The following is a 12,435-nucleotide window of genomic DNA, read 5'->3' as shown; positions in this document are numbered from 1 at the left end:
ACAGTCCTACTCTGAGTCACCTTGGGCAAACCCCTTAGGCTGTCCGAGCCTTAGGTTTCAGTTTCCCTTCTGTGTGGTGAGGTTTCTCTTTGCCTTGCCTTCCTCACAGAGTTGCTTTAAGGATTCAGTTAGATGTGATGTACAAGAATTTTGTTGAATTCCCATTTATTACAACTGTAAGGACTTGATCATGATTGTTTCCCCCGTTTTAATAGTATTTCAATGAAAGCATGTTAGCTGGTGGACTCGCATGCTCATGCCACACTTAGTCATTGAAATATCTCTTTGGTTCCTCCAGCATCCCCATCCTCTCCCGAACACTTGCCCGCCACACCTGCAGAGTCTCCAGCCCAGAGGTTTGAAGCTCGGATAGAAGATGGCAAACTGTACTATGATAAAAGATGGTATGTTCTTGGTAAACACAGATTACTCGTTAGAATCTCAAAAGAACCATTTGGAAATAGGGCTGGGGCTGTCTATAGTTGTTATTTCAGAGCGTGGCTGCTGCTTAACTAAAGGTAGAGGAGCATTTAGAAGTTGTCAGGAGTCTTGGATCCATACGGCTTTTTAGCTCTCTGAAGGCAGTGCTTCCCCAAAACGTGCTCTTCTAGTAGTGGCCCCCCTTCTCTCTCCATGCTGCTCTCACCATACTAGAACTTGTGGTGCCCCTGTAGACTGGCATCAGGGCTTATGTCCCCCTCTGCCCCCTCTTAACTGCACCCCTGTGTGCTAAAATTAATAGGAGTTCTGTGGAAGAAAGGATTTTGTGGTCAGATGAGTTTGGGGGAATGGCCATGTTAGCTAAGACCAACGGGTTTCATCATTGTAGCACTCTGGGTCCTCTGATATGCTAATGTACACTGTGAATTTCTGAGATGTTATTAGGTGTTGTTTATTTGACTGAGGTACCCTTTTGCATGCAACATCCTGCAGCACGAGTGTTCCAGGAAAAATAATCAGGGGAGGTGTATCCTAAAACGTTACTAGTTTAGATTGAAGACGGTTTGAAACCTTCAGACCACCAGCGTTTTCATTGGGAAGAAAATGGCAAAACAATGTGAAAAACAAATACTCATGCATTTACTCTTCCAACAAATATTTACTGTTTGCTCTGTGACTAGGCGTTCTCCTAGGTGTTAAGTCACCGGGACACTGCCACCTTTTCTTTAAATTCGAATTTCTTCCTTTTATTCATTGCCCACATGCAGGCATAGTCTCACTCAGGTTAAGTCATGGCAGACACATAATTGCGTACTGCCTTTCCACTTGTTTATATGTTTTTCTGGGTTATTGTATGATCTCTGTAATTGTCATTTATAATGGTTATATGATTTTTTTGAGTTTCAATATATTTATTTAACCCAAAATTCCAAAATTAAAGTTGTGGTTATTTTGAATGTTTTGAACTTTCTTAAAAAACCCCAACACTGTGTTAGTTGATAACCTTATAATATTGTATTTCTGAAGTTGGGAAAAAAGCTTAGAGACCTCGTGATGCCTAAAATAAATCAGTTCCACCTCTGAGGCTGCAGTGAGTTAATAACACATTGGAAGATGAAGGCTGGCTCTGTCTGTAAACCGGATCTTTTTTCTTTAACATTTTTATTGGAGTATAATTGCTTTACAGTGTTGTGTCAGTTTCTGCTGTATAACAAAGTGAATCAGCTATATGCATACATATATCCCGATATCGCGTCCCTGTTGTGTCTCCCTCCCACCCTCCTTATGCCACTACTCTAGGTGGTTGCAAAGCACCGAGCTGATCTCCCTGTGCTATGCATCTGCTTCCCACTAGCTATTTATTTTACATTTGGTAGTGTATATATGTCAGTGCTACTTTCTCACTTCATCCCAGCTTACCCTTCCCCCTCCCCATGTCCTCAAGTTCATTCTCTATGTGTGTGCCTTTATTCCTGTCCTGCTCCTAGGTTCATCCGAACCTTTTTTTTTTTTTAGGTTCCATATATATGTGTTAGCATACGGTATTTGTTTTTCTCTTTCTGACTTACTTCATTCTGTATGACAGACTCTAGGTCCATCCACCTCACTACCAATAACTCAATTTCGTTTCTTTTTATGGCTGAGTGATATTCCATTGTATATGTGTGCCAAATCTTCTTTATTGTTTGATCTTTCGATGGACACTTAGGTTGCTTCCATGTCCTGGCTACTGTAAATAGAGCTGCAGTGAACATTGTGGTACATGACTCTTTTTGAATTATGGTTTTCTCAAGGTATATGCCCAGTAGTGGGATTGCTGGGTCGTATGGTAGTTCTATTTGTAGTTTTTTAAGGAGCCTCCATACTGTTCTCCATAGTGGCTGTATCAATTTACATTCCCACCAACAGTGCAAGAGGGTTCCCTTTTCTCCACACCCTCTCCAGCATTTATTGTTTGTAGATTTTTTGATGATGGCCATTCTGACTAGTGTGAGGTGATACCTCATTGTAGTTTGGATTTGCATTTTTCTAATGGTTAGTGATGTTGAGCATCTTTTCATGTGTTTGTTGGCAATCTGTATATCTTCTTTGGAGAAATGTCTATTTAGGTCTTCTGCCCATTTTTGGATTGGGTTGTTTGTTTTTTTAATATTGAGCTTCATGAGCTGCTTGTGTATTTTGGAGATTAATCCTTTGTCAGTTGCTTTGTTTGTAAATATTTTCTTCCATTCTGAGGGTTATCTTTTCGTCTTGTTTATGGTTTCCTTTGCTGTGCAAAAGCTTTTGAGTTATATTAGGTCCCATTTGTTTGTTTTTATTTCCATTTCTCTAGGAGGTGGATTAAAAAGGATTTTGCTGTGATTTATGTCATAGAGTGTTCTGCCTATGTTTTCCTCTAAGAGTTTGATAGTGTCTGGCCTTACATTTAGGTCTTTAATCCATTTTGAGTTTATTTTTGTGTATGGTGTTAGGGAGTGCTCTAATTTCATTCTTTTACATGTAGCTGTCCAGTTTTCCCGGCACCACTTATTGAAGAGGCTGTCTTTCCTCCATTGTATACTCTTGCCTCCTTTATCAAAGATGAGGTGATCATATGTGCATGGGTTTATCTCTGGGCTTTCTATCCTGTTCCATTGATCTATATTTCTGTTTTTGTGCCGGTACCATACTGTCTTGATGACTGTAGCTTTGTAGTATAGTCTGAAGTCAGGGAGTCTGATTCCTCCAGCTCCGTTTTTCGTTCTCAAGATTGCTTTGGCTATTCAGGGTCTTTTGTGTTTCCATACAAATGGTGAAATGTTTTGTTCTAGTTCTGTGAAAAATGCCATTGGTAGTTTGATAGGGATTGCATTGAAACTGTAGATTGCTCTGGGTAGTAGAGTCATTTTCACAATGTTGATTTTTCCAATCCAAGAACATGGTATATCTCTCCAGCTGTTTGTATCATCTTTAATTTCTTTCATCAGTGTCTTATAGTTTTCTGCATACAGGTCTTTTGTCTCCTTGGGTAGGTTTATTCCTAGGTATTTTATTCTTTTTGTTGCAGTAGTAAATGGGAGTGTTTCCTTAATTTCTCTTTCAGATTCTTCATCATTAGTGTTTAGGAATGCAAGAAATTTCTGTGTATCTTTAGGATTCTCTATGTGTAGTATCATGTCATCTGCAAACAGTGACAGTTTTACTTCTACTTTTCCAATTTGGATTCCTTTTATTTCTTTTTCGTCTCTGCTGTGGCTAAAACTTCCAAAACTATGTTGAATGATAGTGGTGAAAGTGGACAACCTTGTCTTGTTCCTGATCTTAGAGGAAATGGTTTCAGTTTTTCACCATTGAGAATGATGTTGGCTGTGGGTTTGTCATATATGGACTTTATTATGTTGAGGTAGGTTCCCTCTTTGCCTACTTTCTGGAGAGTTTTTATCATAAATGGGTGTTGAATTTTGTCAACAGATTTTTCTGCATCTATTGAGATGATTATGTGGTTTTTATCCTTCAGTTTGTTAATATGGTGTATCACATTGATTGATTTGCGTATATTTAAGAATCCTTGCATTCCTGGGATAAACCCCACTTGATCATGGCGTATGATCCTTTTAATGTGCTGTTGGATTCTGTTTGCTAGTACTTTGTTGAGGGTTTTTTTTTTTTTTTTTTTTTGCGTCACATGGACCTCTCACTGTTGTGGCCTCTCCCGTTGCGGAGCATAGCCTCCAGACGCGCAGGCCCAGTGGCCATGGCTCATGGGCCTAGCCGCTCTGCGGCATGTGGGATCTTCCTGGACTGGGGCATGAACCCGTGTCCCCTGCATCGGCAGGCGGACTCTCAACCACTGCGCCACCAGGGAAGCCCTTGTTGAGGATTTTTGCATCGATGTTCATCAGTGATATTGGCCTGTAGCTTTCTTTCTTTGTGACATCTTTGTCTCGTTTTGGTTCCAGGGTGATGATGGCCTCATAGAATGAGTTTGGGAGTGTTCCTCCCTCTGCTGTATTTTGGAAGAGTTTGAGAAGGATAGGTGTTAGCTCTTCTCTAAATGTTTAATAGAACTCTCCTGTGAAGCCATCTGGTCCTGACCTTTTGTTTGTTGGAAGATTTTTAATCATAGTTTCAATTTCAGTGCTTGTGATTGGTCTGTTCATATTTTCTGTTTCTTCCTGGTTCAGTCTCGGAAACTTATGCTTTTCTAAGAATTTGTCCTATTTTTTCTAGCAGGTTGTCCATTTTATTGGCATGGAGTTGCTTGTAGTAATCTCTCATGATCCTTTGTATTTCTGCAGTGTCACTTGTTCCTTCTCCTTTTTCGTTTCTAATTCTGTTGATTTGAGTCTTCTTGTTTTTCTTGATGAGTCTGGCTAATGGTTTATCAATTTTGTTGGTCTTCTCAAAGAACCAGCTTTTAGTTTTATTGATCTTTGCTATTGTCCTTCATTTCTTTTTCACTTACTTATGATCTGATCTTTATGATTTCTTTCCTTCTGCTAACTTTGGGTTTTTTGTTCTTCTTTCTCTAATTGCTTTAAGTGTAAGGTTAAGTTGTTTGAGATTTTGCGTGTTTCTTGACGTAGGATTGTATTGCTATAAACTTACGTCTTACAATTGCTTTTGCTGCATCCCATAGGTTTTGGGTTGTGTTGTTTTCATTGTCATTTGTTTCTAGGTAAGTTTTGATTTCCTCTTTGATTTCTTCAGTGATTTCTTGGTTATTTAGTAGCGTATTGTTTAGCCTCCATGTGTTTGTATTTTTTACAGCTTTTTCCTGTAATTGATGTCTAGTCTCATAGCATAGTGGTCAGAAAAGATACTTGACACGATTTCAATTTTCTTAAATTTACCAAGGCTTGATTTGTGACCCAAGATATGGCCTATCCTGGAGAATGTTCCATGAGTGCTGGAGAAGAAAGTGTATTCTATTTATTTGGATGGAATGTCCTATAAATATCAATTCAATTCATCTTGTTTAATATATCATTTAAAGGTTGTAGTTCCTTATTTATTTTCATTTTGGATGATCTGTCTGTTTGTGAAAGTGAGGTGTTAAAGTCCCCTACTATGATTGTGTTACTGTCCATTTCCTCTTTTATGGCTGTTAGCATTTGCCTTATGTATTGAGGTGCTCCTATTTTGGGTGCATAAATATTTACAATTGTTATATCTTCTTGGATTAATCCCTTGATCATTATGGAGTGTCCTTCTTTGTCTCTTGTAATAGTCTTTATTTTAAAGTCTATTTTGTCTGATATGAGAATTGCTACTCCAGCTTTCTTTTGATTTCCTTTTGCATGGAATATCTTTTTCCATTCCCTCACTTTCAGTCTGTATGTGTCCCTAGGTCTGAAGTGGGTCTCTTGTAGATAGCATATTTAGGGGTCTTGTTTCTGTATCCATTCAGCAAGCCTGTGTCTTTTGGTTGGAGCATTTAATCCATTTACATTTAAGGTAATTATCGATATGTATGTTCCTATTCCCATTTTCTTAATTGTTTTGGGTTTGTTATTGCAGGTCTTTTCCTTCTCTTGTGTTTCCTGCCTAGAGAGTTCCTTTAGCATTTGTTGTAAAGCTGGTTTGGTGGTGCTGAATTCTCTTATCTCTTAAAATAAAGATTTTAATTTCTCCATCAAATTTGAATGAGATCCTTGCTGGGTAGCGTAATCTTGGTTGCAGGTTTTTCTCCTTCATCACTTTAAATATGTCCTGCCACTCCCTTCTGGCTTGCAGAGTTTCTGCTGAAAGATCAGCTGTTAACCTTATGGGGATTCCTTTGTATGTTATTTGTTGCTTTTCCCTTGCTGCTTTTTTTTTTGGGGGGGGGGGGTGGGTTCGCGGGCCTTTCACTGTTGTGGCCTCTCCCATTGCGGAGCACAGGCTCCGGACGCGCAGGCTCAGCAGCCATGGCTCATGGGCCCAGCCGCTCCGCGGCATGTGGGATCTTCCTGGACCGGGGCACGAACCCGTGTCCCCTGCATCGGCAGGCAGACTCTCAACCACTGCGCCACCAGGGAAGCCCTCCCTTGCTGCTTTTAATACTTTTTTATTTGTATTTAACTTTTGATAGTTTCATTAATATGTGTCTTGGCATGTTTCTCTTTGGTTTTATCCTGTATGGTACTCTCTGTGCTTCCTGGACTTGATTGACTGTATCCCTTCCCATGTTAGGGAAGTTTTCAACTATAATCTCTTCAATTATTTTCTCAGTTCCTTTCTTTTTCTCTTCTTCTTCTGGGACTCCTATAATTCGATTGTTGGTGCATTTAATGTTGCCCCAGAGGTCTCTGAGACTGTCCTCAATTCCTTTCATTCTTTTTTCTTTATTCTGCTCCCTGGCAGTTATTTCCACCATTTTATCTTCCAGGTCACTTATCCGTTCTTCTGCCTCAGTTATTCTGCTATTGATTCCTTCTAGAGTATTTTTAATTTCAGTTAATGCGTTGTTCATCACTGTTTGTTTGCTGTTTAGTTCTTCTAGATCCTTGTTAAATGTTTCTTGTATTTTCTCCATTCTGTTTCCGAAATTTTGGATCATCTTTACTATCATTACTCTGAATTCTTTTTCAGGCAGGCTGCCTATTTTGTCTTCATTTTTTTTAGTATTGTAGGTTTTTACTTTGCTACTTCATCTGTAACATATTTTTCTGTCATTTCATTTTTTTTTTTCCTCTTTTTGATGGTGGTTCTGTATTCCTATCTTACTGGTTGTCTGGCCTGAGACGTCCAGCACTAGAGTTTACAGGCAGTTGGATAGAGCTGGTTCTTGGCGCTGAGATGAGCACCTCTGGGAGGCCTCACTCCAGTTAATATTCTCAGGGGTCTGAGGTTGTCTTTTAGTCTAGCGGTTTGGACTTGGAGCCCCCACCACAGGAGCCTGGGCCTGACCTCCAGCCTGGGAACCAAGATCTCACAAACTTTGTGGCGTTGTTTAAAAAAGAAAGAAAGAAAAAAAAGGAGCAGTACAATATCAAAGAATAAGAAACAGGGCTTTCCTGGTGGCTCAGTGGTTGAGAATCTGCCTGTCGATGCAGGGGACAGGGGTTCATGCCCCGGTCCGGGAAGATCCCACATGCCGCGGAGCGACTAGGCCCTTGAGCCATGGCCTCTGAGCTTGCGCGTCTGGAGGCTGTGCTCCGCAACGGGAGAGGCCACAACAGTGAGAGGCCCGCGTACTGCAAAAAATAAAAATAAAAAAGAATAAAAAACAAAATAAAATTAGATAAAAAAATATAGTAGGAAAAATAAAACTTTAATTGGGGCTTCCCTGGTGGCGCAGTGTTGAGAGTCTGCCTGCCAATGCAGGGGACACGGGTTTGTGCCCCGGTCCGGGAAGATCCCACATGCCGCGGAGCGGCTGGGCCCGTGAGCCATGGCTGCTGAGCCTGCGCGTCCGGAGCCTGTGCTCCGCAACGGGAGAGGCCACAACAGTGAGAGGCCCGCGTACCACAAAAAAAGCCACAAAACTTTAATTGAAGCAACTGCAACAAGGTAAAATAAAACCACAGCAGGGAAAAGAAACAAAAAGGTTGGGGGGGGGGACAAGCCAAAAGGAGAGAACAATAACAAAGTATAAAAAATAAAATAAAATTCGAAAAATAAAAACTTTATTAAGAAAAATAAAAATATAAAAGAATCAGCAACAGTGAATTAACAAGATAAAAGAGAACCCCAATCTAAAAGACGAAAACAGAAAAAAAAAAAGTCTTGCCTAGGGGGGTGGAGTTTGGGCAGGGGTGGAACTTGGGCAGGGGTGGGCTTTAGGGTGGGGCGGGACCTAGGCCGGTGGGTGGGTGACTGTGGTCGTGGGGCGGGGCCTAGGCGGGGCAATGGTCAAGCGTGGGGGGACTCTGCTTAGGACCTGCGCAAGGGGAGAGGCTGCTCCTGGAAAGGAGGACCTCTGCAGAGTGGAGTTCTGAGTTTAGAGGTAGTGCCCTGCGGGAGGCTGTGTGGGTGGGGTTTAGGCCCAGGGCGTTGGAGGGGGTCCCCCAGTGTAGGGGTGGGGCCCTGGGTGGGGGTGTGGGGAGGGGCTTGGGCTCTGTGAGGCAAGAGGGAGGCCCCGAGGGCAGGGGATTAGGACCCTGCCTGCTGGGCTCCCTTGTGCCTAAGCAGACAGGGAAAGCGCTGGCCTCCCCCACCCCCTTCCCCAGGGTCTCCCTCGTCACTGGACCCCTAACCGTGGATGGGTCCCACTGGGTGTAGGAACTCCTCCCCTCCCCCAGCCGCCCCTCAGGGGTGCTGGTCCCAGAGGTCTGGCCTTTACTTTTGTTCCCCCTTCCCTCCCTCCCACTCCTTCAGGACCCGCGTGGCTGGAGGCCGCCTCAGTGGGCAGAGGATCAGGCCCGGGATCTCAGCAGGTTCCTGGGGGCCCAAGTGGGCAAGGGGAACCTGGCCACACTCCCTTTTTTTGTGTGTGTGTGTGTTATGCGGGCCTCTCACTGTTGTCGCCTCTCCCATTGCGGCGCACAGGCTCCAGACGTGCAGGCTCAGCGGCCATGGCTCACGGGCCCAGCCGCTCCACAGCATGTGGGATCTTCCCAGACTGGGGCACGAACCCATGTCCCCTGCATCGACAGGTAGACTCTCAATCACTGCGCCACCAGGGAAGCCCCCACACTCCCTTTTGATCCTCTGCCCTCCCAGTGTTCCCCCAATTTCCCCCTTGGGGCGAGGGATCCCTTCCCCTCCCCAGCCACCCTTCAGGGGCACCAGTCCTGTCCTGCCTCCACTTCTCCTCCCCCTTCACTCCCCCCATGCCCCACGTCCTACCCGGCCCCTGGGGGTTCTTCCTGTCCGCTTAGGTGTCTATGGTTCCCCACCGGTGCCTGGTAGGTGCTCTAGTTGTGAGGAGATGCGAATTCTGCATCCTCCTAGTCCGCCATCTTGACTCCGCCCCCTGTAACCCTGATCTTAGTGACTTCTGCCCCTGTCATTTGACGACTGTTTTTCTAAGAGGCCAGTTATGTTGTGTCCTAACATAGTTTATCAGAACACAGCACCACTAGGTGGCAGGCCCTGACAGCTCAACACCCTGAGGGGCAAAATAAAATGAAAAATGTTTCTAATAATGAAAACCAAATAACCTTTAAAGATCAAGCCCACACATAAGAACCATCTTCAAAAATGATAAGATTTATCGCTAGCATTTTTACGGATCTGTGAGTCTTAAAGCCATGTGATATTTCAAATGATGTTCGTTTTGTCATTGCGTTGCTTCTGATCTTCCTCCTTCTAAGGCTTAATCCTTAGACTTTGTGAGACATGTCTTGAGGATGAAAATGCAGTAAAATAAAATTCTTGTTTTTCTAAAGAAAGGACCCACGGTGACTGGTGTTTCATAATGTAGGCAGTGGTCAGGTGGGGTGTGGTAGATCACCTAAGCATTTTGAAGGAATGTCACAATCACTGTCTTTCTCCCAGTGGCGGCAGAAATCTGTCAAGTGTCTCGGAGCATTTTACTATTTTAGTGACTTTCAAGTTGCTTACTCTCTTGTTAAATATTGAGACTGTTGTTTTCTGTGTTCTGTGTGTTTGCCATCTTTGGCCTTGGAGGTCAGGTTCATGACTCATCTGCTGAAAGGCAGGTTCCCCCCCCCCCCCGCCCCCTGCATCTGGAAGGTGTTTGCCAGGAGTCCTCTACAGGACCGGCCTCTCGCGGCTCACCAGGCTCCTGATGTTTGGCTTTTGTGTCCTTGCCAGTTTGGAGGCTTTCATTCTTCCTTCTTTTCCAGCAGTTGTGGCGTGTGGCTGAGAGGTTGGCTGAATCACTTTCTGCTCTTTCCAGTGATGTGGAGTATTTTGGTGAAACAGTATTTCTGGTAAAACATGTTTCATTCAGTTTTAATGACTTCAGCAAAATGAGCCTGGTTCAGGCTTCCCATCTTGGCCTGAAAGCTTATCAAGCTACATTTCTTTTGGAAAGATAAGCATCTTCCCTTTTCCTGGGTCTTATACTGCTTTTAAGACATTTTATATCCTGTAAGTTTTCCTCACATTTTGATTTGAACCTTATAACCCTTCTTAGAAAGTACTGCGAAAGTAGCTGAGATTTTAAAGTAACTCACTGATGGTGCCGGTGGACTGTTTTTTCTTTCCTCACTTTAAATCCAGCACTGCTGAAGTGAATTCAGTGAAGTCACCCACTTGCATGGGTGGATTTAACCCTCCGGCCTTTGCCTGACACGAGAGATTATTAACTCAAAACAGTGACTCTTTACAGCTAGAATCAGGATTCCTTTAAGTCCTGTAGTTATAACATGGTATTCATGGGTTTTTTTGGGGAAATGACACATTAATATCAGTACAGTAGGATACAAAATTAAATTAATTCTACCCCTTCCCTGCCCCACTTTTTGACCCACCTTCTAAAGCAATTGCTTTTTTCCACAATAGTAGCAGTGGTTCTATTTTGTCAGGTTTAACAGTAGAGGCAGAGCTTTAAGAACTTAACTGTAGGGATTCCCGGGTCAGGATTTCCATTAGTAATAAAGTCAATTTGACATTTGGGGCTTGTTCTCTGAGGCTATTTAAAGTATTTTTTTCAGCAGAGATGAGTTGTAGCTTGTAAAACAGGTTAATTGGCAAAAAAAAAGTGATAATGTACATTTTTACTAATTTAACTTTATTTTTGTATTTTTAACATTTTTTTGTGTCTAAACATATTCTGAATCCCCCCCTCCTTTTAATTAGTATTTAGAAATCGGCAAGTAAATTTGTATGTTACGGTTGTCATATACTTTTTGGTTTCATCTTGAAACCACCGCCCCAGCATGAGCACTTTAATTTCTGAGGACTTATTTTTTTTTCCCCAGGGAATTTGGGTAATTTACTAGATTTGATATCCAGGGATAATGGTTCCCCAAGACCATTGTGTGGTGCCTGACAACCGCTGGAGGTCCCAGGGCCTCTGCTTCACGAGGACCTGGGAATCAGCTGGTTTGGGAAACACGCTGGCGAGCTCTCCTGTGGAGCCCAGGGAGCACATGGAGCACTGCTGGCCATTCAGGCCACCACCATCCGGCGGTTCCAGAGCAGGCGGATTTGGGAGGTGGCCAGCTGTGCAGGTCCCAGACCGCTTCCCAGGGGTAGTAGGTTACATTGCGTGGTTTACTCCTGAGGTTTACTTTAAAGCCAGTCGGATGGGTTGGGGTTTGGGTGCTGAGCGCATCTGAGGGAAAATGCAGCACGTCTCAGGAGAGTTGTCTGGCTTGTCTCCCAGAGTTGTCTTTAACAGACACTAAGACATTAATTTGTGACATTAAGTTTTCTTCCTGCCCTTTGGCTACTTCGGTGTTTTTCAGTACCATGACTTATAAGAAAGTACTGTTTACTTTTTGATTACAAGTAATACCTGTTTATTCTGGAAAGAAGAAGGCTATGCAATAAAAAGAATATCATTATTTTATATTTTTATAAAACTTTATATTTTTATGAAATTTTAATATACACTTAATAGAGATTTTAATATAAATTTACTAATTTTTACATGTGTGTGTATATGATACACATGTAACACGTATTATGTTGTATTACGCACACAGGGACATAATGGACGTAGTTTTTTTCTTGACTGAGCAGTATATTGACCACATTTCCACACTAGTAATATACTCCTACACCACACCCATGACCTTTCTTTATTTAGAAAGTAGTATCAGGATGACTTGAGGCTAGTTGCATGTTGTTTTGTGTTTTTAATCTCTCTAATAACTCACAACCCCCATAGAATAACTGTGAATGTTCTCCCCTTCTGGTTTTTTTTTTTTTTAAATGTTGAGCCTTCTTTTAATGTATTTATTTTAATTTTTGGCTGTGTTGGGTCTTCGTTTCTGTGCAAGGGCTCTCTCTAGTTGTGGCAAGCGGGGGCCGCTCTTCATCGTGGTGCGCGGGCCTCTCACTGTCGTGGCCTCTCTTGTTGCGGAGCACAGGCTCCAGACACGCAGGCTCAGTAGTTGCGGCTCACGGGCCTAGTTGCTCCACGGCATGTGGGATCTTCCCAGACCAGGACTCCAA

General features: G+C 42.8%; 1 protein-coding gene across 4 annotated transcripts in view; it reads left to right on the top strand.

The window, feature by feature from the left end:
* Positions 1 to 12,435, top strand: part of SUDS3 (SDS3 homolog, SIN3A corepressor complex component) — a 152,878-nt gene that overhangs the window by 21,432 nt on the left and 119,011 nt on the right. For all 4 annotated transcript variants that reach the window (XR_012325174.1, XM_019950227.3, XM_019950226.3 and 1 more), the window contains exon 10: positions 299 to 404. Coding sequence is in view for 3 of the 4 variants with exons in the window: in XM_019950227.3 (XP_019805786.1) it covers positions 299 to 404 (106 nt within the window). In the remaining variant the exon portion in view is untranslated. The remainder of the gene's footprint in view (positions 1 to 298; positions 405 to 12,435) is intronic.

This window comes from Tursiops truncatus, chromosome 13, assembly GCF_011762595.2.
Source record: "Tursiops truncatus isolate mTurTru1 chromosome 13, mTurTru1.mat.Y, whole genome shotgun sequence".
Taxonomy (NCBI): domain Eukaryota; kingdom Metazoa; phylum Chordata; class Mammalia; order Artiodactyla; family Delphinidae; genus Tursiops; species Tursiops truncatus.
The sequence above is the reverse complement of the archived record's forward strand: the minus strand, read 5'-3'. Positions and strand labels throughout refer to the sequence as shown.